Here is a 24,878-nt window from a genome sequence, read left to right as displayed (position 1 = left end):
TCAAGTCTCTGGGCCCTCCTACCTTAGTTTTCAGAGGTTAGCATTAACATATCATTTATTTTAATAGCAGTTCAGCCCTCATTTTCATAGAGTGGTTTTAATTAATCTATTATGGATAAACAAAAAAAATAATAATTATTGAGCCTGGAAGAGATCCAGCTCAATCTCATGCCTAAACATGAAACCAGCACAATGTAAGAATCTTGTTTATTTATGCAGTTTAACATTATTTATTTTACTTGCCACAAAGTATGATAAAGTAGTTTTTTAATGTAATTGTTTAAAACATGGTTTGTGTGTTAAGAGAGGAGTAAAAAAATGTTAAAGACATATGCTAATGAGGAAGTTATTGGTGCTTGAAATAGCAACAAAACCCAGCAGGGCTGTGTGGGAAAACTAAAACCTCAGTATAAATGGAGTCCGTTCTAATTCCACTTCATTGCACCCAATATTAACACTGTTACAGGTATTAAAACATCGGAACCTACATCCCAATGTAAAATACTTCATTTCAAATCCGTTTGCTCGTTCTGATATCCTCACTGGGCTCACAAGTGACGAAATCACGTCAGACAAAAAGGCATCGGCTACGTGGATGGATGACGTTTCAACGAGCCGCTCCATTTAGATAAACGTCAGGGGCAAGAGACTTAAAATCATCCATGTGAGCCATCAAATCGAATTCATATTGATTCAGAACTGAATGGGGATTGATCACCGCAGCTGGGGATGTTGCAAGTTACCGGATGAAACATCATGGTTTTATGTCAGACATTTTTTTTTTTATTAGATCACCGTAGTGGGGTTTTTTTGTATTATTTTATATTATACGTAAAAACATACTTTATCATTTATTTCTTCACTCTATTCCTAAAATCTAAAAATTTCTAAAATTTCTAAACTTATTTGATTTTTTTCACCAGCTTCATGCTGCGTTGCGCAACAAGGAGGCGCCGAATTAGTCAGAAAATATCCCTGCTAGCGTCTTGCTATGTGTAAACTTTTACCTTTTTTTTCTGAAAGGGTGTCACTTTTTCCTTGTTCCATCCTTTGTCTTCCTGGTTTCTCCAAACTCAGAGGAAGAAAACTGTCATCCCTTTCTTTGAAATGCCCTTTTTTCATCTGACATTCAGGATTTGCTCCATTTTGATCTTGATGTTGTTAATCATGAGGATTTAGGTGTGTACCCTGGGAATCAGGATTATACTCTGCCTGTCGGATCGTTGTTGCCTAACTTTAAGCCGACGGGTTTTTAAAGGATTTCCCCACAGGAAACTGCAGACAGAGGACTAACAAACTTGCTTCGGAGAACTCCTCCGTTGCAGTCCCGTTTGGATGTGAGCCAGTTGTTATTTCCATATTTTAATTATCCCCCACAATTGACTTGGTGGAAAAGTAGTGCAGTTACATATCTGTCTTGCGCACGAGGCACTCCGTTGTACCTTTAGATGTAAATTGAAAAGAATGAAAATTAAAAAATAAATGGCGACTTTTTTTTTTTTTTTTTATACGCTGATACGCTGACATGTTCTCGTGTGTGCCTCCGACAGATTTGACTGACAGTAAACATTTCCTCCTCTTTTTGCTCGACATGGTTTTCTGTTTGCTCCTCCTAACCCCGGGCGACATGCTGCGGCCAACTGTTTATACGAGACCGAGACTCGTCTGCCAGAACGAGCGAAGTGCTCGGAGTGTGTGGGTTTATTTGACGTGGTACGACTCACTCAGACCCGCCACATACAGATAAATGCTGAGAAAACACAGCTGTTAGTTGGGGGAACAGATAACGTCTTGAGAAGACCTGAGATAGGGTTAATCCGATCCTTATAACAGGAACTGAAACGAAAAAGCTGGTGAAACACAAATGTGTCTTTCTCTTCCAGGTCGTCGGTTTTATATCGTAATTTCAAGGCAGTGTTTTATTGCAGTTTTGTCGTGTGGAGATGTTAGGAACTGTGGCTGGGTTACCTGAATAAGTCAGAACATGTCGAAGTAGAGAGACTTTAAGCAGAAACATGGTTGTACTGTCAACATTTACTGCAGAACTGATGCTTTTAAGTGTTACATGTAAAACAAGAAAACAACAAAAAAGGACTTCGTTTTAGTCAACACTCAGAAATGTAAAAGCTTATTAGGAAGTAGTTCTGCATCACAACACCTGCTCTTGAAGAGAAATCTTACTCAAAACCTATTTTTCCAGAGGGTATTTGAAGCTAGCATCCATCCACTGCTCACTTTTCCTCAGAGTCATGGTGGAGTGGACTAGCCAGATTATTCATTATTCAGATTATTTCTTTTTTTTTTTTTCTTACCGCCCCTCGACACAGTTGAACCCCGGTCAAAGAGCCACTTCACTCATATCTACTGCATGAAACTTTTAAGAAGAACAGACTTGAATCAATTTCAACTTCCAACATGCCTTTATTTTATTTTTTTTTACCACGAATTAAAAAGAAATCATGTACTCAACACCATCATGTGAATTTCGTTGTACGTCAAGACACTTCATTTAACAGGTGAAATACAACCTTTACGAGCAAAGCAATCACCTGCCGTCTATTTGGAGACATTTATAAGAGCAGTAAAACGTTCTGCCGTAGCCGTGCTCTGCAGGCGTAGTAAAACAGAAATAAGTTAGTGCAGTACCTGCTGCGCTAGGAGCCCCCATAAAACGCTCTTAGTACCGTGAAAAATCCAAAAGTGTAGCCTAGTCTTGGAAACGGAGCGCTGGCAGCTAAAACGGCATTTAACGAGGCTCTGCGGCCTCTTGACTTTAAACACTTCAATTTGTTTGGCTGGTTTTGTGTCAGAGATTTACGACTAAGGAGCATATCTTTACTTCCATGCTGTAGATGTCGAAACAGGTGACTCACACTTTGGTTCTGTAGAGTGGGATCAGCCAGGCCAAAAGGAAGAACCCCGGAGGTTTCACCCGTACACCTGCATGAAGACCCGCAAATCATTTCATTCTGATGCTGAAGGCAGCTTCATTCAGCCGTAACATGACAGAATCTAGACGACAACGTGGCCCAAAGGAGCAAATGACCTTTCTGGATGAACCCAGCGGGAGGGGAGATTAAAGCCAACAATGTCCTTCATGTCAGGTCAGCAACGAACCTATTTTTAGGGCTCTACTTGTGTTCTTTTTTTCTTCTTCTTCTAAAAGACCCTAGACTCTTGTGTTTTTATGTGAGTGCATTCTGGATGTTTAGACTGACCAGACATTCTACATCGCTGAGGCCATTTGAAGGTGGAGAGAAACATTTGCACAGGTCAGTCCCTCAGAGATGTCAGCAGTTTGATTTGTGCAACGCTCCAAACGCAAAGACACATGAAAAACATGTGTCTTTGCGTGACTCTCCTTCAAAGAATATTCATTCTTTGAGTATGAGTAATTGCTGTTTTTTACAGCAACACTTTATTTGAAGGGGTGTGCATAATACTGGCATCACGCTGTCATAAGCATGACATAACACCTGTCGTGCAATGAAGGAGTCTACATGAACGTCTATGCAAATTTGCATTAAACGTTGCATAAAACGTGCATTATTTAGCATTATTGGTTAAATAGTCAAATTCTTATGCAAAGTTGCATTACAACTTTCATTAAAAATCAAGTAAAAGAGTCAAATTTGCATTAAAAGTGTCACGATTTACCGAATGACGCTTCATGGCAACAGTCGTAAACATTCATGAATGCGCCTTCACGTTCATGACAGGGGTTATGACCGTGTCATCATGTCAGTCATACAATCAACGTAATAACACTGCATAGTGCTGCAAACTTTATGCATTCAGCCCCCTTTATTCAGATAGACCTAAATTATTCACCTGTCATCAGCTGACTAAACTGAGTCCACCTGTTTGTAATTTACTCTCAGTTTAGCACAGCTGTTCTCTAATCCATCAACCGGAAACGTGCAAAAAAAACCTACTTCTAAACGTGAAAACAGTTTGGAGCAACATCACCCTGCATGCATCCCTGCAACTTTTAGATGCGACACGCCACAAAAAACATACCTGCAGCTGCAATTGCAGCCAAATCTGAGGACGGCTGATTAAAATTGCACGCCACACTTTTCACATTTTTATTAGTAACACGTATTTTTTTTGTGTAACATTTCATATAAAATTGCAATAATATTAAAGCTTACTCTTAAGACTTGACAAAATGTGAAACAGTTGAAGGGGGTGTGAATACTTTTGCAAGGCACTCTTATCTGCAAATATCCACATCAGCAGACAAAAAAAAAAACAACAACAACCTTTGCAGCGCTATAACATGTTCTCTGTCAAGTACCCTGGTAATGATTTGCCTCACAAATCTCATCAGTGCATAATGAGGGAACAAGTGCTATTAGAAAGATGCAACTGAGATGCTTATCTTTGAAGATGCATCGGGAGCCACAGGCCCACTGACAGGCTCACCCCTGCTTTAGGACAGCCGAGATGCAAGCGGAAATCACTGCATTATCATGTCGGATGGAGCCAGGAGGAGGCATTAGCTCCACGGCATTATGTTTTTTTTGTTTTTTTTGTTTTGTCTCCGTGACAGAACGTATACCCGCTGGTTCCTTCCAGACTTTTGTTTGGAGGCAACATGACTCAGTTTTTGGGTGAAGTCAGAGGCAAATTTGAGAGCGACCATCAGTGGAACCTCCCTCACCCCAACTCTGCAAGAGTACACAAATACACTGTACTTGGTGCAGATTGCTCCGTTTCTTTCTTTTCCTCTCTCTCCCTCTCTCTCTCTGTGTTTCTCATTTCTGCAACTCCCACAAATTACAGCCACAATAATGCCCGCGGCCTCCCTTTCTGGAAAGTAATATACTAAGATGGATGCATACGAGCGGATCAGCGAGCAGCTGCAGGACAAGGCTTTGGCACTTGTGCTCCCGATATCGAGAGATAATTACAGCATCACACGGCAAGAATTGTCTCACCGTAATACATCACAGGATCTCAAAAACACAGAGCTAATTTAAGAGCATGATTTCTAAGTGCTGCGTTGTTATCTTGAAGGAGGAGTTATTTCATTAGCGAGTCTCAGCTCCCTCTCCGAAGACATCAGGGCGATGCTCATTTCCCAAGAAGGCAAAACGCCATCAAGTGGAATTTAGAAATCCAATAAAAATCTTGATTGTTCTGTGCTTTGCGAATAAATTGAGTTGCCCTTTTAGAACTTGTAGCGATCCTGTAAACACACCATGCTGGGGAGAAAACAGCGGTTTCAAAATTAGATGATGATTCCCGGAATGATCCATCAATCATCGACTATAAAACTTTGAAAACGTTTTAATGTTCCTCCTGAAAAAGAAAGAGCGTGAGTTTAGCAGAGAGTGCAAAATACAGTGCCAGGCGTGAGGTGGAAGCTCATATTTGTTTCAAGCTCTTAATTATTTATTTGAAGGGTTCATTTTTCCACGGTGGAGTAATTGCACAACCCAACCAAGCAGCTTCAATTAAATCTAAATGCAAAAACCGAATACACAAATTTAATTGTGTCTTTTTTTTTTTTTTTTGGCACACAGCAAACTTTTAAGCAGAGTCAATGCAATTTGGTATATTTCCCAAAAAGCTTAACCCTTTCATGCACAGTGGTCACTACAGTGGACAGCTGTCTAAAAACCATTTTCTTGTGCTTCTTGTGGATTTTTATGTCATAAATGCACACAGATCACTGAAGTGGACACTAATACATGATAAAATACACTATCACCTACTGACCATCAGCTGCAAATGCAAGAAATTATTTTTCTTAAATCCAATATGGCCGACGGGGAAAAAAGCCATGCCGACCGACCCGGTCCCTCCTTCTACTGTAGACGACTCTTACAGGTAAAAAAAATATTGTGACATCAGATAAACCCTAAAGAACAATACTACTGACGTATTTTTCAAATAACAACTTTGTATTTGGAGAAAATTACAATTGATCACCTACATAAAATAAAATAAAAAAAAAAAGGAAAAATTCTGGTGACAGTGGTTCTGGGTCCTCAAATCAACAGATTTGCTTCCAAACTGCAAGGACACCATGTCACTGAAAGCAGTGACTGTCTAACTTTGCAGACCAATAGATCAAGAACATGAGCGTGAAAGAGGAAAGAATTTAAGTCTTCAATCATTTACTTTTAGAAATGCGACGCAAACTCGTCCGGGGGACTGGAACGCAGCGATTTTCAACATTATTGGCTGCTAAACGGTGATTGACCAGGACTGTTGGCACTAACAAAAAGTCTCTTCAGTGGGGAATTTATGAGTGACGTGTTAAAAAAGTGAGTCGGATTAAACACGAAGCTGTTTTATCCATTTTAGTTTTTCAAGATGCTGGGTTTAGAAATGGTTGGCTTGGCAGAAGTTTTGGAAATCTCAGAATTAAGGTACAGGGTTTGTAATCTCTGGGGAATAAACAGAAAAAAAAAATACCGACAGTTTTAACACAATTATTAAATCTCTCTAAAACACTTTGTGATGTTGCCTCTGTTCCTCTTTCTACAATATTTTATGCTACAACTTTCATTTGATTTATTTTATTTTAGAAAAGACTTCACTTGAAAACAAAGATGAAAAATTGGACACATGTTCCAAGCAGGCACATTAAGGCACATTTCAGTGACCTTTGGTTTCCGGGGGCTCCAGGCATGGACCGTTGATGGGCCGTGACCGTGAGCTCGGTTCATTTACACAGCAGCAAGAGGTGAGAGACGATAAAGAAATTCTAGGGAAAAAAAACACAAAACTCCTTTATTGTGCTGTGAAAAGGCGCGACCGGTGTACCCATATGACTCCACCATCCTATATGACACTCCCGGCTTAGAACTTCAGTTGTACATTTTTGTTTTAACACACCAGTGTTTGATAATTGTTTTGAGTAGACTTTTGAGTGAAATTGCTCATCCAGGCTGAAAACGTTCAAACATTTCGACACGAGACGCTGTCCTGTCCTCCTTCACTCTGCTGACTTAAAGCCGCACACGCCGTCACCTTCACAGGCCATTTCTGAGCTCTCAAGGCGAGCAGCGATTCGGGTTTGGTCCAGTGTGCTGTGACATTGGTGCTGTCAGGAGGCCTTCTGAAATGCCAAAACCGTCAGCTTCTCAGCCCAAGATGGAAACGTCTCCACGTGATTTAGAGCTTCCTCTTCCAGCTGCCTTTTTGTTTTTTTTTTTCACTGATCTCAGCGGAGAAAAATCCATACCAACGGGTTTCAACGCGTCTCCCTCAATGCATAATATTTCCGTTTCTAATCATAGTCACTATACTTTGCATATAAGTTCAGGAATTTGCACTGAGCAGCACATACAGGCATTCAGTCTTCTTGATGAAATGGGTGTTGAGCTGATGAGGGAACTGTATTCATCACGGTGAGGACAGCACGTCTTCTTCTCATCGCCGTCCCGGATTCGGCAGAGCCTGAAATGATCAACTGTGGAGCAGGTGGCTGCACAAAAGCTGAAAAAAGGAACTTTCCCTTTGTAAAATAATGGCTTTTTTCTTCTCTCCACCAAATAGTGAGCGTGCCTCCATCTCAGCTCCAGGACGATCTGCATCAGTCGATTTTGTCCCGTTACACACATTTTGATGCTGGTGTGATTCCAGCAGAACCGTCTGAATAAAAATAATAAATAAAACGGGGCTGTAAATCACTGCCAAGCTCGTGGGATTATAAAGCAAGACACCACATGGTGTAGGGCTGTCTTTGTTTTCCCCGCTCACTCATTATACAAAATCTGTCAGCCCTGAAATATTGACAAGAATGGCGTTGGCTGGGAGCAGGCGGCTGAGCAATCAGAGCATGTTGCCATGAGAGCTGGCACTAAGTTTGTGCTTTATTTAATAATGAGATGAAAAGGAAATTAACAAACCTTTTAATGAGGGATTAATGAAGTGCTACATGTTTTATTTTTAACTGAATTTCCATGTAACAGCATGTGTTGAAGGAAGAAATGCACCAGTACAGAACTAATGGGAAATTTTGACCTGCCAATACCAATTTCAGCAGATTTGTTTTTAATTAGAATCATAATTACAGTGAATGAGCTTATCACACTTTCAGATCATCAAATATTAAAGGTTACCTAACTAGATTGAAAAAAAAAAAACAAGTTTAAAATAATGGTTTCAAGAAGGGGAAAAAAAAACTCTATCCAAACCAAACTGGGTAAAGATATCGTTGCCCGTATTGTTAAATCGCAGAATCAAGAAACTACTTTTATGCCAAAACAAAGTAAGTTTAAATGTGTCATGAAGAAAGACATCTAGATAAAAAACTGAGTTAGCTGTGATGATGCGTCACCTGCTGGGAATTGTTGATGGAGGCTTGGAAGGAGGAGACCCAGTATGAGGGTCCGATTTCAGCGAACAGTCTTCTACGAAAATATCCCGCGGCCGATTAAATTCCATTTTACATCTGGTATAAAACCAACATGAACCTTTTCAGAAGAAGAACGTTGTTTTGACAGTCAAACGTGGTGTGGTGCCGGTGACTGGAGCCGAACGTGGACGAACTAGATAAAAGACCATAACCATACAGCCAAGAGGAGGATGAGTTTAATAATAAAATAGAACATGTACATTTTTAGGATGTGACTTTGTTTTTTTTGTAAAACCGTTCTATCAATGATCGTCACTCTTCTTTTCCTATTGGCAAAGGGCTGATAAAAATAAAAAAAAACTCATAGACATACAGTACTAACATTTTTTTTATGATTTCCAAAGATGCCTGACTTTCTTTGACTCATTTAATGTGGTCTTCTTGCGTAATAGCCCTCTGGGATTTTTGAAGATTGTTTTAAATGTAAAAATGTTTTGTCAAGTTTTAGTGACCATGTAAATCACTCTCTTCCTCATTTCCTATAGCACACGTAGACCCATCCAAAGAAGTTCTGATCATGAAGCAAAACAAATCCTTTGGCAGCTTTGTGGTCTGTCAGTGTTATGATGCAACTGCAGCGAGTCCATGCTTGTCAATTCTTGCCATTGACGTACAACGAATGGTTCTCGAGAGAGAGAGAACCGATGGTAGTTTGTTACGTAGCAATGATGCTTGAAGAGAACCAAATTGAGAACAGCACTTTGTTGTGAAAGGATGACCAAATATATCTGATGAAGACGTTATATTAAATATCGAGGAGATGTTTTCTGACAAGTGGTGCACTTTGTTCTGTCTTTTAGAACGGGAGAAGTCTCGTACGTAGCACTGCTGAGTTACTCTCCGTGTCTTCTAAGGTTTAATGAGCTGATCTCCATTAATGAGGGGTCACATTGCTGAGGTGATTTGTGTTTTTCAAACAGCTAGAGGCAGCCTAAAGAAGAGTTCGTCAAGGCGTCAAACTGAATAGCTGCTGAAAGAGGTGTACGACCTGCCGTTAGAGGTGGAGACCACGGAGACGCCGTAACAAACAGATAGCTGAAAAGACAACTGAGCAGGCCGTAAATTCCTTATGGGGGTTTCATTGTAAGTCAACCACCCCGAGACTGAACAATAAGAGAAAACCTAAACCTAACCCTTGAGCCTTTGAGCATCAAAACCACCACGCTGAATAACCCAGTAAAGGTCTTGGAGGACATCAGGAAGGTGGCCACCCTCTTTGAGAAATCGAAGGCGCAAGAGAAAGACAAAGAGGAACCATCTTGAAAGGTCAAGCATGTATCATATGCGGACTGATTGGCCAGTATTGATCATTCCTACCAATAGGGAGGTAAGGTTGGACTGAGGAATAGTTTGAGGCGCTGCACATGCCAGATCCAACAACAGGCACATAGCAAAATAGCAATAGAAACCGGCGTCAACCATATCATTAAGACTCAAGATGCAGGAAAGGCCGACTTACCTTTCCTGCAGAGGCGGTCCAGCACTTAATGTGAGGTGTAAGACGGAAACAGGCAAAACACGTACCAAATTCAACAACAGAATGTTGTCAGAAACATATCTTAGAAACATATCTGCCGAGTTTGTGTCCAGCAGTCAAAGTGTGAGACACCGTCAGGGCTGAAGAAGAATGAGAGGGTTAAGATTCCAGCTTCGGACTGGTAGACGGACGATAGGTACCCAAAGTAAAGACAGGGGCAGTGAAGAGTAAAGATCTAACTTTAGGAACAATCTTTAAAAACATTACTTGAAAAACCTTTTACTTCTCAAATTTAGCTCTGGGTTAACTTTGGCAGCTATTCTACACATTGGATACAGACTTTTATTTTTGAAAACACAAACCTGCCTTACAGTGTGTATTTAAAAAAAAAAAAAAGAATAGAAAGAGGAGCAGCAGCCTCATCGGCTATTTCTAGAAAACAATTGATTTTAACCTGAAGCGCTCATGCAGGTGATGCTAATATGAAGCAGCAAGTTTCTATTTGAGAGCCAGAAGAATTTATGATTACAAAAGCAGCTAAAAATGTTGCCTGTTGACTGTATTACTGATAAACACGAATCATTTTCTCTGCCTGTGTTTAAATGTGTCCATAGGTTTGATCTTTTGATCTTTAAGATCTTAAGTAACTTCATGAGAATAATTTTAGCAAAAGTTTTTGCTGATACATTTCCAGTCAGAGGTGTGTGTACGTAAGGCTTTAATTTTGGGTTTTTAATGATGCAACAGAACCACTTTGTTCACTGTGATGGTCATGGGTATTTAAGCAAATATTTTTGAGCATGTGTGTGTGCATTTGTTTGATCCTTCCGGTGTTAATTCTGGCCCTCTGTGGGCGACAGCACATCACCAATAAATCCAAACGTGTGCACACGATTCCTATTTTTAGAAGCCATCGCTGCCGAATCACTCCATCCTGGCACAAAAATGCCTCAAACGAATCATCAAAAGCCTAAAATGAAAACATTAATCCTCACAATGATTAGAGCAGTTAACCAAAACGGTTTAAATTAAGAGAGCGGAGAAAACAAGAAAAGAATAAGTTAATAAATTACGTATGTGCCCTCGTGTAAAAGTTGTGACTTCGGTTGGTTCTCTTCAGTGTAACACTAAGATTTGCGCCCACATTTAATCTTTTTTGTCAGTCACACAGAAGGCTATGAAATGAATCTCTGCATTTACGCACAGAGGATAGAGGAACGCACCGCTACGACGGCCGAGGACGAACTGCAGAGAGCTTCAATGAGGAGCGATAATACACTTTTTTTTTTATCAGGACTCCGGGCAAAGCTGATGCAGCACTCCACTTAGCTCAGCAAAAGGAGCTCCTGTGACTGATAAACCCTTTATATCTTTCTCTCTCTTTTTTTTTTTCTATCTACAATATGCATTTTACCTCTCAGCCCTGTTGATATTCGGCATCGGCACAGACACAGCAACTCTGAAACAACAAAGCCGTCAGGAATGCAGCATCACGGGACGCACGGGTAGCACAGAGTTAGGAACTAACGAGTAAAAGGCAAGCGGAAAGTGAAGCATAAAGTCATTTTAAAACACTGAAAACACCTTTTGTCAAAGAAAACAAAATTGAACATACATATATGTACATAAAAATTCCAGAACTGTAAGCATAAAATAGTGTCTAGAAATGTTACCTCTTCCATGTCATATTAACTTAATGTGTGTGAAGGGGTGTTGAACCTCTGCTTTGCGTTCACGTAGCTGTGATGAACAAACAGCACCCTTTGGTATAGGTGAGGTTAGGAATGATGTGGTCCTCAGCTTGATAGTAATAATAATAATCGTAGTGATGGTTTCCATCACTCCGTTGGTCGAAGTCGTAAAGAGTTAGAACTGCTACCCACTGAAGTGTCACATTTAGTACTGTCGTCAAGAACAGAAAGCACCCCAGTTTGCAGTAATTTGATTTCCTCTCCGTCTCTGTGAGCCGACCCACACACACACACACAACAGTATAGCAGCTTTAGAAAGTCAGCAGACATCATGAACAGCTCTCTCCTCTCGCGTCGCAAGTTCTCGACATCAATGTTCTCGGGGAGGGAGGAGCTGCAGCAGCAACGTAAGAGTAAAGTGTAAATAAAATGCTTCAGTCTCGTAGCTAATCCTCTCTCTCCCCGGCGAGCGCTCCGACTCAGACCCGTATACATTCACCCCCCCCCCACCCCGTGCCGGACAAATTAGCCTCTGAGATTTATTCGCTGAGATGAGGCGGCTAGAACTGAATCGTTTTCTTCTTTTCTGACTCGGCGTGGTGTGTGTCTGCCGTCACGCTCTGACTCTAAAGCGCAGTCTAAGCGTACGTGTCTCCCGATTTGAGCGCCACCAGCTCCGAGTCCTTCGTGTGGCAGCCGTTCAGGTGCTCGGCGTTGCACTCGTGGTGGTACATGAAGGCCGGCACCTCGGTGATGGAGGTGGCCGTGTAGGACGTGGAGCGCATGGAGCAGTGGTCCTTCCGTCGCTGACCCCACTGGGTTTTGTACTGCATCCACTGTCTCTTCAGAGCCACCTGCACCTGAAGGACACAGAAACAGACACACAAAAAATGWAAAAAAAAAAAAAAAAAAAAGCACAGGTCTTATTAAAATAATGATAATAAAAAAAGACTAAAAAGAAAACATTTGCCCCCAAATTCAGCATCTTTTATTTTATTCCTCCCGTCTGCTCTCCTAATGGCTCCAGCAGACGTTTAGATTTACATCGTGTGGTTTTGGTGTGGGGTTAGAGGGCAGACACCACATAACCGATATTATGCGAGAATATTAATCAAACTGACACTGATCGTAACTGACGCGGAGCCTCGCAAACATGTTCAGACCACGTTTTTACACTCTTGTCACGTTACAAACCACAGACTTCGATGTATTTTGTTGTGGTCTTATGAGATTAACAGATTGTGTGATTCTGAAGGGCGATGGAACGAATAAATGTTTGATATTTTTCTAGCTAGTAAGAATCTACAAAAAAAAAGCACAGCGTGCATTTGTGTTCAACTACCCTGAGTCAAAGCTTAAAAAGAAAAACATCTTTAGCTGCATTTTGAGCTGAAGTCACAGAATAGTTCATGCTCACCAGATTGGATGCATAGTTTGCGTTGATGGTAATTTTCTAATCTTTATATGAGCTTCTCATTTGGATTTATAACCGGGCTTTGACTGGGCCATTTTAATTCATAATTATGCTGAGCTGTAAACTATTTCTTTGCAGCTTCGGACGGATCTCGTTGAAAGGTCTTGTGATGAGGTTTTGCTTGGGGACAAATCAGCTCATAAGAGTAGGAGTGCAATCTTTAATCCAGGCATTTTGTTTTCTACCAATAGTGTCAAAACGAATTTGTTCCTATAACAAATAAAATCTAAAAGGTATGAGTAAAAGAGCTTCCAGATTTTTGCCTGACATTTTTCAGTCTGATAAAAATAACATTTTTCCACATCGACATGGTTTTTTGCAGCCATTTCGGTGTCAGAGAAGAACTTGAGAAATTAGTTCATTAACGGAGTCTTACTGTGAGCATCTGACACAGAAAACACTTTTAAGAAGCAAATGAATCAAATCCAGTTTGTAACATCTCAAAATCCATTACTAGCCTGATGACTTACTGGAAGTAATCCCTGAAAACCCCTCTCTTTCGTCTTTAACGCGTTAATCAGTCGCGGTGTTGTATAAAGAAACACAATTATCTCGTAAATACAAAATTCAGCAGGGACGGCGACTGACAAGAGTCAGAGGCTTTGCTGCGTAGATGGACTGACAAAGACAGGGAGGGATTCTGGCGGATTCACTGTGACGAACAGAGCATATGTAGTTTGTTGGAAAATTGCTGCAGCCATTAAAATACTTAAGGAGGCAACAAGTTGTTTAAACCTAATTAGTGCACTGAGCAGCTTCTGACTCATTAAAAAATATTACGGACTCAACTTTTTTCACCTACTATTTGCTCTGTCACAAAGCAAACAGCACTAATGGCAAGCCCACGCAAACTCAGCCATCGTTCGCTACGGGTGTTAACTGCTTTTGCATCGGGTTTAAGTTGCATTTCCTCACACATGAAATATGAGCGTCTGCAGAGAATACAGAAGGTGCAATCTTGAGCGAGCGAGAGAGAGAGAGAGAGAAATGGTGTCTTACATCGAGGTCAAAGGGTCTCTGCAAAACTGCAATAACAATAACAAAATCTCACTGTGTCAGAAAGGAAAGTTAAGAATGACATTTCTGAGTCACAGAGCATATTGTCAAAATTGAGAAAACAGAAAGATAATTTACCAACATTCCTTATTTTCACTTAGTGGTGTCTGCTGCCCTATCGTTCCCTCTTACAGGGGAACAGAAAATTGGGTCAGACTGCACATGGTTTGTGTGAGGTGAGGATTCAGGATTCAGTTTGGGCTGAAACAAATCTGAGCCGCAGAGAGAGCATCACGCAGACCCCAGAGGATTTAAACAGATGACAAAACTAGGTCGCTTGACCTAAACAGATTTTTGCAAAGTGACAGAGGCAGGATGAAGTGACCGCCAGCCTTAAAATGAAAGAAATTTTCAGGCTACACATCCATGACTCACAGTGCAGTGATCCTTAACTTTCCCAGCATTTTCAGTAACACATATTTTAGCCTGCAGACAGGCGTGGCGGAAACTTTGCTTTTAAATTGAAATTCTAGGTAAAAGGAAATTGGCGATTCATTTTATAAACACTTATGTAAATATCCTCGGCATTCCTGCTTCAACGTGAACAGAGCTGACCCCGCTGTTTCAGGTCCACTTTGCTTACTGCAGTTCTCCTTTTAAACAGTAGGTGTCTCTGCAGAGAAAATCTGCCTGCGTTCACCAAGTGGAAGCAAAAAAAAAAAAAAGTTTAGCAATCCAAGTGATGCTTTTAGGTATCTCATGTTTATGTATCATTTTGCTGTGAATATTCACTCTTTCATTAGATTCAGCCTCGCATGTTTTGGTTGAAGTTTTTCTTTTAGACTGCTGTTTGATACTTGCTAACAGGGTCTGTGCTGCAGTAATGAGAGGCTAACAGTGAGTAAGTGAGTCAAACATAACACCTCTGAGTTGGTAGTAGAGACAAGTTGGTGAGAAGGTGTAAAGTGAGAGAGGCAGCAAGGGCAGAACAATGATGGTTCAGTAAATGCACATTGTCATGTTAATGTAATGTAGATGACTGCATTATGACTTTTTTTTTTTTAAATAAGGGAAATCAAAGGCAGGGTTTATCTTTGAAACCATATCAAAAAATCATTTAGGGAGAATGTGTTTTTTTTTTCCTGGGTGTACATTCAACCTTTAAGACAGTTTAGAAAAAAATGAACATATACATTCATTTAATATTATTTGCTCTTTACCAGTATTATAATGCTAGTGGAAGAAATATGGCTCTTTTTATGAGTAATGACACTTTCTGCTACGGTACTATAGTAAATCTTTTACAGTTCTTGGTATATTTTTCTATCAGAACAGTTTTATTTTTGCTTCAACAGTATCACACATGAACTCGGAGGAGAACTTGTCAGTTCTCACTCATTACATCTCAAAGCCTGCAGGGCTGCGCTGCTACTGTGGAAAAGATGCGTCTCTTTGTAAAGATTTGCTTAATGAAAGACAACCTGTGCAGAACATGTCATGCGTGCTCGTGTCATGTTTTGTGGGGACATGTTCGCACTAATTAGACTCCATACTGGAGCGCGATCACACCAGAAGCTCAGGGTAAACCAGTTTGTTCGGAGCAGCACACTGATACTGGTGAGGGTACGTCAAGTCTTTACGCATAGCGCTGTAATGATATTAACGAAGCTGCTAATTGTCGCAATGAGACAAAAGAGCAGCTGAGGCTTAAAGCTTCCATGTAGGACATCTTGGTTGACGACACAAACACAACTTGGAAGCTGTTTGTCTTGCTGCCCTCGCGTCACAATGGGGCCATTGATGAAACAAGGCAGGTCTGTGCAGCTTGGCCTTGAAAWTKAAAAAAAAAAAAAAAAAAAAACTGAATTGAGCCCAGCCCCAGAAACTCTTGTCCTGATTAAGGGAGCATGAATTGGTCGTTATGTGGGTGAAGAAAAACAAACCTCGCTCGCTTCGCTGTGACAGGTTGTGCGCTAGCCCTTTAAACATGTGCGCCGCACGTTGTTTTCACTCAGAGAGTCGTTTACATAGTTTCGGTTGATTCTCCTGGCTGCTCGTGTAGGAGTTAATAGCTGACCTGTTTTACAAAACAAAGGCAGAAACCCTAACTCCACGGTAGGATGATTTTTGTCGTTTTGCGCCAACATCTGCTTGTTGTGTGCTTGACTGTTTTGGCCTTCCTTTTTATGAACTCGAGCCTTCTGTTTGAGTTCATAAAACAATATGTCATCATCTAACCCAGGGACGGACTGTCAACGGGACAGGTTTTTATTCCATAAAAAATACACAGGAACGACCGACCTCGGCTCACATTACTTTGCTAAGCTGTTCCTTCATATTTCGTCGTCTTACAACCACAAAATTTACAGCATCGTTGTGAAACAGAGCAAAAAAGGAGCTTTTTGTTTAACTAACAGAAATCAGAACATTTGCTGAGCGTGACTATATGCTTACAATATGCCAATATTTGATAAATTAGAATTTAATTTTTATTTTTTTTGTCTTGGTATCTTAATTCATTAAATGAAACAGCATGGATTACATTAATTACACAAAGACTTTGTTAATTATGATGTTTTTTCACATACAGCTAATGGAAACATAGAACATGACATCAGACCGGTAAAAAAAAAAAAAAAAAATTATACAGAAAAGTGGATTTAATGTAAAGTATGTTTAATAGCTGCAATAATAATTATTTATTTCATTGGTGCTTCTGCATGAAACGGGCAGGAAAATGAAACATCCGTCTTTTTTCCTCCTACATCCCAATTAAATACTACTTTGTTTTGTGAAAACCCAATTAAAATCATTGAAGTTACAGACCACACCATGAAACGATGACAAAAAAAATCTTTTTCAGAGGTGCAAATTCTTCAGCGCGCTGCTGCACGTCAACGTCTTACCGAGAAGCAAGTTTTCAAATTTCACCGCTTTGCTCCGCCAAAATCTCGCACAGATGGTTGAGTTTAACGGTTTGCTTTTTGTACGCAGTTTAAGCTGCAATGCACCAGAACAAGGTGATAAAAACCTCCAATTCAAGCTTCTTGAAGACGTGAAGCTTAAAAGCGTCTTTCACTCATTGACGCCGGAGAGCCAAGAAGTCTCCACAAGCTCATTAACCTCGTAAGCAAATGTTCGTAAGAGATCTAAATCATTGGTTGAGGGGAAGTGTTTGAATCCAGCTGAGGCTGTTTGTCTCTCAGCTGCTGACAGATTTAGAAGGGCTGACATTGGGATGTGAAAGGAAAGTTAATTTCCAGTTAAGCTCGGCATAAAAGCAGTCATTATATGCCTAGTCTGACTCGTCACTTGACGTGACCTTTCCGCATTAACCGGCTTCAGATTGGGCTTCTAAGGGACAAGAACCAAAAGGAACTTAAAACCTGCTACAAACAAAACTTTGACCTTGTATTTAGTGTCCATGGTTCACGATTTGACATGCTGTCAAGAGCAGATACATATGGAAGAGACACAACCTAAAAATAAAATCCAGACATGTCTTAGCTGATGATGCCAGATGTCCCAAAAATAATGGCTCCAGCAGTGAGCAGCTTTATGGCTGAGCAGGTCTCAGGATAACAGGTGGATGCTGACCTTTACAAAAGGCCAATTGCCCCATTCAGGATAGCAAAGTCATGTCAAAACATGGAACCAGACTCTGATAACTCGTTTATCTGCTAACCATATAGATATACCAAGACTTTAAAAAGTTGAATTTTAAAGTCTACAGAGGATTTTTAATTTTTTTTTTACAGCTTGAAGATCTTTGTTAAAGAGCCATGGACAACTCACCCAAAGAGGGGTGAGTTTTCTCCAGCAATAAGGAATACTCTGACTCTGATGTTGCCCCTCCCTCACTGTTTCAGTGCCCTACTGTGACACGCGGCTCTTGTTCATGTGAAAGATAATTGGGTGCTTGGAAATTTTTAGTGTGAAAACTAATGGAGCGTTGTTGTTTTTTAAGTAAAGTTGGGATGCCTGTTAAGCAGCAATGTCAGGGCTTGTGAATCCAATGTAATTAGCCAGCTAAAATCAGTTATTTAGTTTGAGTGGTGATATTTAAAGTAAAAAAGGCAAAAAGAGAAAAAAAAATACTACAGAATAAGCAGATTTACTTAAGCCTTATACTCATTCCATTTTCCGCTTTACTCTTTCACCACCACCAATACCTTTTTTTTAAAAATTTAATTATAAATTAATCCTTGCAAGACTATGCTAAAACTGAATCACAGATGTTTGTCTAAATGTCTTGAACTAAATAAAGTATTTTCATAGATCATTGTCATAAGTGTATATGTAAATATAGTATGTATAGACAGCTGCTGGATGCTAAACCAAGAGATTGTCAGAATACTAGCCCATGTTCTCTCACTCTCAAAACAACAATAAACCAGTGTGACAGCATTATAATACCCATAATACAACAGGGTATATTAGTTTATCAACAGCAGTAAAAACTGTGTCTCTTTTTTGTTGTTCATTAAAACTTTTTTCCTTGACAATTTCCCCCTGTTTCTCTTGGTATTTATACTCCGTTTCATCTCCCCACAATTGTAAATATAGCTGGTGTATTTTTGTTTTTCATTCCCGTGTGTGGAGACTTTCCTTTTGTGTCCAAATCTGCATCTCTATCTCTGGTTTGGGTTCTCCTCCTCAACTTTCCCTGACACCCATCTCTATTTTTAGATGAAAATCATGGGAAAAGCACCGGTATTTACATAAAAGTCTTTTTAATACAGTTTGTGTAAAATTAATAGTGTTCTTTACCTCGCCATTGAAGAAGCAGAATATTGTTGCCACCAGCAAACCCTTAAAAAAACAAACAAAAAAAATCATTCATTTCCATCCATCCATAAATAAATTTATCCACAATCAATAACATTTGGTTAGCATGTTCAGGACTAAAAGGACCCACTAAGGATCTAGTAATAAAATACCAGCTGCTGGACAGCATCGTCATTCTCTACTGTTAAATTAATTTTTCGTTCCTGAAAAGGACATACGTAAAAATGGACATTTTCGAGTTTATTTGAAATTCCCGCAGTGAAAAGCCTAATGGCTTCTGCTTGACCAGAGTCAGAAGGCTAAGCTAGTTGCTAACTGGTTAAATTAAACAACTCATTTGGGTTTTAAACAACCAGAGAACAAGCTTAACAACAGGCCACTGATTCTATGCATTTCTCTCATTTATGGTAACTATGCGCAGCTCTCCGTTAAACTATGACCACCGCACTGCAACCAGTTTAGCAAAGACCCCCGTCAGAGACAGTCTTATAGTAAGCTAGCAAAGTCTGAGCTACTAGGCTATGTTAAAAACAGTTATTACATTTGCTTTATTTGCACAGCAAAGATCATCTCACGACACATTGCAAAACCATTAGATCTATATATTTTCAATTCAATTAATTCAAAGGTGTTGTGAAATATGCTAAGAGAAGCTAAAAACTAATAATGAACACAAAAAAACAACAAAAACAGGAATTTATATAAATTCTGGCTAACACTTTATTTGAAGGGGTGAGCTCTAAAAGTTGCATTAAAAGTCCATTAAAAATGCCAGCTTTGCATGGTTTTGTAAATTATGATAATCTAATGCAAAGTTGGCATTTTTAATGGACTTTCAATGCAACTTTGCATTAAAAGTGTCATTATTTACCGAATGACACTTCATGACAACAGTCATAAACATTCATAAAGACTTCTTTATGTTCATGACAGGTGTTATGTCATGTTTTTGACAGTGTCATGTCAGTATTATGCACACCCCTTCAAATAAAGTGCTACCAAATCCTGTAAGAGCCTCCAACCTGTTTGACGCACATGTGTATGTAAACTTCTGACCCCAACAGGAGCAACACAAGTACTATCTTAAAAATGAGCCAAACAATTTTCTACTCAAAATGTCAACGACAACAGTGGAGAGTTTTACTCTGGATGCATACTGAGGTTTGGTTTCCATTTTTGTAAAAAACGTGTTATTTTAATATTACAAGCAATCTTTTAATACGTTTCCCTCATTACTACCGTAATATTTATTTGGCCTGTCTGAAATCTCATCCGTTCACAGAGCATTACAGCAGCACTATCGTAATTTGTAACAGTCTGCTCCTTTAACTCTGGGTTGACTTTATCTGGCACTTTTGATTAATGCCGTATCTCGGTACCTACCTGGTAGTGCATGAGTATGTGCATGACATACTCGTACACCTCACCGGCCAGACGGTTCTCCGGCCGCCAAGGAAAAATGACAAACTGAATCCCGAGCAGGGGCACCAGGATCAGGGTGGCTCTCACCGCCTTCATGTACATGTTGGACTCGGCTCGGTGAGTGTCTCGCAACTTTGTCACCAGCACTCTTATGATATTCAGCAGGAAGAAGAGGTTGACCTGAGACAAAAAAGAAACGATTTTGCGTTCAAACAAACGTCGCCTTGCGTCAGAAGCTGTGAATAACGACGAAGCTTAAGTGGAAGCAGCAGACTTACGAGAAGGGCTGCCACTATGGGTCCGTGTACTGCGTAGAGCAGATGGGTCTCAACGCTCATCCAACAGCTACAGCGAGAAAAAAAAAACCAAAACAAAAAAAACATCTCAGTCAGAACTATTCGCTGCCCAAGAAACACACGAACACACACGTTATGAAAACACACATGCGCACAAGCCGACACGCTCTCACTCCGCCGCGCGCGCGCTACACATGTGTAAACCTCTCTTTGTTTATTTGCACAAGCTTTATGGAACATTACTCACTTGTCGTCAAAATACTTTTTCCTCGCCACGGCGTGGATGGACACGGGCACCAGAGGAAAGCCTGGAAGGGGAAAAGACAACCATATGAGGCAGCGTTCATTCATCATCATGCATCCCTTAGATGTGCTGAGCTTCCTTAGAATATACGGCGTTACTTTATAAAATATATCTGGAGGTTTTTGCTTTGATACGTCTTCCGATCCCCGTTTTGTTTCATCGGTAACAAATGAAAAGCCACATGGAGGATTTTCAGTGACACTTCAGTGTAATTTGAAATTCTTCCAGAGGAGACTAGGCTCAGATTTTTTATTATTTTTTTTAAACCTTTTTTCTGGACACAAACACAAAAATCCTTGTGTAGTTTATTTTCACACACCAACTGCACTCTGCAACAGATCAACTGCAGATGGAGCTGACAAAAAAGACTTTTCTTTAGCCACGCACAAAATCACAAAGTATGCAAATCCCTTTAATTTGTTCATATTTTGTTGCACTGAAACCACAAACTTTAATGTGTCGTAATGTAAGTCTAATGAAATGTAGCTCATCATTGTGAAGTAGAAACAAAAAAGTTAGTGGTTATTGATACTGGGCTCATTTATGTCAAGTCTTTAAGAACAAAGTAAAACACACTGAAGTTTGACAAAAGATGAAAAAGGTCAAAAGGTTACGGACGTTTTAGTAAGGCATTATGCACACTTCCCAGAAAACCTGGCCTCAAGGACTTGAATATTTAAAATGGTGACGACTGTCGGACACACTGGTTCAAAGAAAGGGAAGGAAAAACGACTTGAGTCAAATTAACCCACCAAAGGGCTTATAAAGCTGCCAGCATGTCCACAATCTGACATTCTGTGTCAAAAACCAGAAGCTGCAGTCATCATTCTAGATCCTGTACGTTTTTATGAAACAGCCTTACGACTCAAAAAACTCACCCCAGCCCAGCAGGTAGTACCAGTGCAGGTGCTGCTCCTCTGCAAACACGGCCACCACGATGAGTGTGTGCAGGTAAATGCCCTCACAGAGCATCCAGAAATAGTTGCAACCCAACATGTACATGTGGAAGAAGTGCAGAACCTTACAGCTAACCTGCAGGGAGGGGACAAAATACGAGAACCGATTACTTGTTGCGCTTTTGCTTTCTCAAATACTCCCACCTGCTTTGCATTTTCATACGGTATTTTATTGAGATTTACCCTGGAAGAGCAGCACAAAGTCAAGTTTACTTGTGAAAAAGGAGGAAAATTAAAAATTTTTTTTTTTTTTGCAGATTTTCGTATTTTGAACCCAGAACACATTTCCTTTACTTTATCATGCAACACTTGACAAACTGTGAAGTCTCAGAGAAATTAATATTTTTGCCGATTTGCATATATGTATTTTGCAGCATTTGTATAAAAAGGATTCAGTTTAAGCACTCCTAACATCATCTCAGCACGACATCAAAAAACAAAGAAAAAAAAAGAAATGATCTAATGGGATGTTTCATTGCTTTTGGCAGACAATCATTAGGAGGCGTTATGCTTCCCAGGCTGAAAAGACATCTATTCATTTACCCCCTTTGGAGGTGAGTGGAGTTGAAAATGGTGATTTTTGCTCGAAAGTCAGAGGCATCTGTGATTGTGTTTGTTGAACAGTACAAAAAATAATTGAAAAAAGTAGCTTATGGAGAACCACGTGGTTATATGCTACTTATGAAACTGCCGCTGCAACGCAACAAAAATGACAGTACATCTCATTATGGTTTATGTTCCTTGATTAAGTCATTATATTAAGAAGTGATGACTTTAATGATATATTATTATCATGTCAATCTCATCAAACCGCAGCCTGCTAATGTTATAATTATCGACACACTTGTGGATGTGCTGCAAGTCGTAGTTCTTCTGTCGACTGTCAAGAAAAGAGCAAAACGACTGAATGTGCTGAAAATCTTCCTCACTCGCTCATTTTCTGAAATCACTTAATCCTGCTCAGGGTTGCGTGGGGACCGGAGCTGATGTCAGCCGAGAGGCGGTCGGCGAGCAGGCAGGACAGCTCGCCAAGCCCGTCGTCATGGCCAACACACAAAGTAAACAACCATGCTCACTGTCACTTACACCGAAAGGCACGTTTGAGTCTCCAGTCAGTGTAACTTGGATGTTTTTTTGGGGCAAAAAGCTGCAGAAAGTCCACCATCTTACAAAACTTTTCATCATGGAAAGTCTTCTATTAAAAAAAAAAAAAAAAAAGCAAAGAGCCTTTGAAAAATAATTAAACGCAATCATATGTTGGCCTAAAGCTAGTCGAGTACTTTTAAGAAGTTTCAAATGAATTGGCGTTTTCATTTCATTGACACATCTGAAAGAATTTTCGTAGCTGGTATCTTCCTAAAACTGATGTAGTTTCAAAGTAAACTCAGCATTGTGAGGTGCCACAAAGCTCTGTCCTAGGCACCCACCACATAAGTGTTTAATTTGTCAAGTTGTCAAGCTAGTTTAGCGCAATTATATTGTACTTCATTCAATAAAGGAAAAGAAAAACTGAATAAATACATTCCACTCTTTTCTTTTAAAATTTTCCCACAAAACAGTTAAGGGCTTGACTCATCATCATATCTGCATCATAGGGTTAAAACTCCAAACTTTTTATAGGAGCCCTGTACACCAAGGTCTGAAAAGTTCGGGTTGTAAAAGCCCAAGGCAGCAGATTATCTAGATCTCCTTTGTGTTCAATCTCCTCCCGGGTTCGACAGAAAGCTTTGAGGCCGAGGTCCTTCTACAACGCTTGCAGGCCAAACCAGACTTTGTATCCCCACACCACAGAAAATAGAATACGCATGTTTTCTTAGGAAAAGCAAATCTTTCCTACAATCTACTGTTCCTAAATCACAACCTCCGAAAGCAGGATCATTCATCTCACAGTGGCAGCGATTAATTTCAAAATGTTTCCCAACAGGCGCATTTGACTCCAAGCCATTGCTACTCCTGATTTCTCTTTCTGCGTGTTTTTTTTTTTTTCAGAAGCAGAGCCGCAGTGACTAATTTCGCTTTCGACATGCAGCGGCAACCGAGCAAAACTTGACCACGCCATACAGGGGAGAGTAGCAGATTCAACGAAAACCTCTTTTGACAAATTTCGACAGCGAGGGATTTAAAGAGGGGAGCCACCACACGCAACACCTATCATTATCAATGTGAGGAAACATTGACGATGAGGTTTGTCAGTGTTTTCTGCTTCTTGGACCCATTTACGAAGCTCGTGTGTTGCGGAGATTTGGAGAGGTCGAGCAGCAGCACATTCAGAAAACTACTGGGTTCCAGCTGCAGCTTCTGCAGTCTCCAGTGTTTCTAATTGTTGTTTTGTTTCAGGAAAGAGATGCTTTAGCAGGGGATGATGGGACTGGGGAGAAACATGAGCCAAATTCTACATTCCCAACTCTTCTTTGAGAAGCGCTTTAATTGCCTGAACTACGTCTTAGAACCACTTTGTTGAGGCACGTATTTCTCTTTTTTTGAAGTCCTAACCGAGGGTTGTAGGACACATCTCATCCGGTTTCATTAACCCGGAGAATATTGGATTGTATGCAGTTTTATTTGGGTCAAAACAAAAGCGAAGATGATATAATTCCTTTTTTTTTTTGTGTGTCATATTTGGAGAAAATTCTGCAAAAAGCCTTTTGAGAGGCAGGCGCAGTGGGCATTTGGCTACGGGGGCTTCCGTTGTTTTGATTTCCAAGGACGAATAGACAAATTTATGTTCAACCCTGATAGCAAGACATTCCTACATGACAGATTTATTACCTCTGCCTAAGCAGACCTCGGAGTTCCACAGACTTCACGTCAGCTGAAGCTGCGAAACTCCAAGAGTAGAAAAGAATGTGGAATGTAGAAAACTCGAGCTCATTGGTGTGCAGCTGAGGAGAGACTAAATTTAACTTGCTAGCGTGGCACAATAAATATATCAATACTGTTATGAGTCGTAGGTTTACGTTTCATGTAGCCTGGTATAATAATGTTTTACTTCAGTAAGCGATTCCGTTTTAAATCCTGTGATCTTTCGGCATGGCATGTTGTAGCTGAACGGACGTCATTCATAAAAACATTTTTTAGACATTTAACTTTAATATAT

At 40.1% G+C, this 24,878-nt stretch overlaps 1 protein-coding gene across 2 annotated transcripts in view; it reads right to left on the bottom strand.

The window, feature by feature from the left end:
- Positions 1–8,531: 8,531 nt before the first annotated feature.
- calcr (calcitonin receptor) overlaps positions 8,532–24,878 on the bottom strand; it is a 68,094-nt gene continuing 51,747 nt past the window's right edge. For both annotated transcript variants that reach the window (XM_008421736.2, XM_017307579.1), the window contains exons 17-22: positions 21,704–21,857; positions 20,769–20,829; positions 20,504–20,570; positions 20,187–20,405; positions 18,786–18,827; positions 8,532–12,405 (exon numbers count right to left, since the gene is read on the bottom strand). In XM_008421736.2, the coding sequence (XP_008419958.1) occupies positions 12,184–12,405; positions 18,786–18,827; positions 20,187–20,405; positions 20,504–20,570; positions 20,769–20,829; positions 21,704–21,857 (765 nt within the window). In that variant the 3' untranslated portion in view covers positions 8,532–12,183. The remainder of the gene's footprint in view (positions 12,406–18,785; positions 18,828–20,186; positions 20,406–20,503; positions 20,571–20,768; positions 20,830–21,703; positions 21,858–24,878) is intronic.

This window comes from Poecilia reticulata, linkage group LG11 (assembly GCF_000633615.1).
Source record: "Poecilia reticulata strain Guanapo linkage group LG11, Guppy_female_1.0+MT, whole genome shotgun sequence".
Taxonomy (NCBI): domain Eukaryota; kingdom Metazoa; phylum Chordata; class Actinopteri; order Cyprinodontiformes; family Poeciliidae; genus Poecilia; species Poecilia reticulata.
The sequence above is the reverse complement of the archived record's forward strand: the minus strand, read 5'-3'. Positions and strand labels throughout refer to the sequence as shown.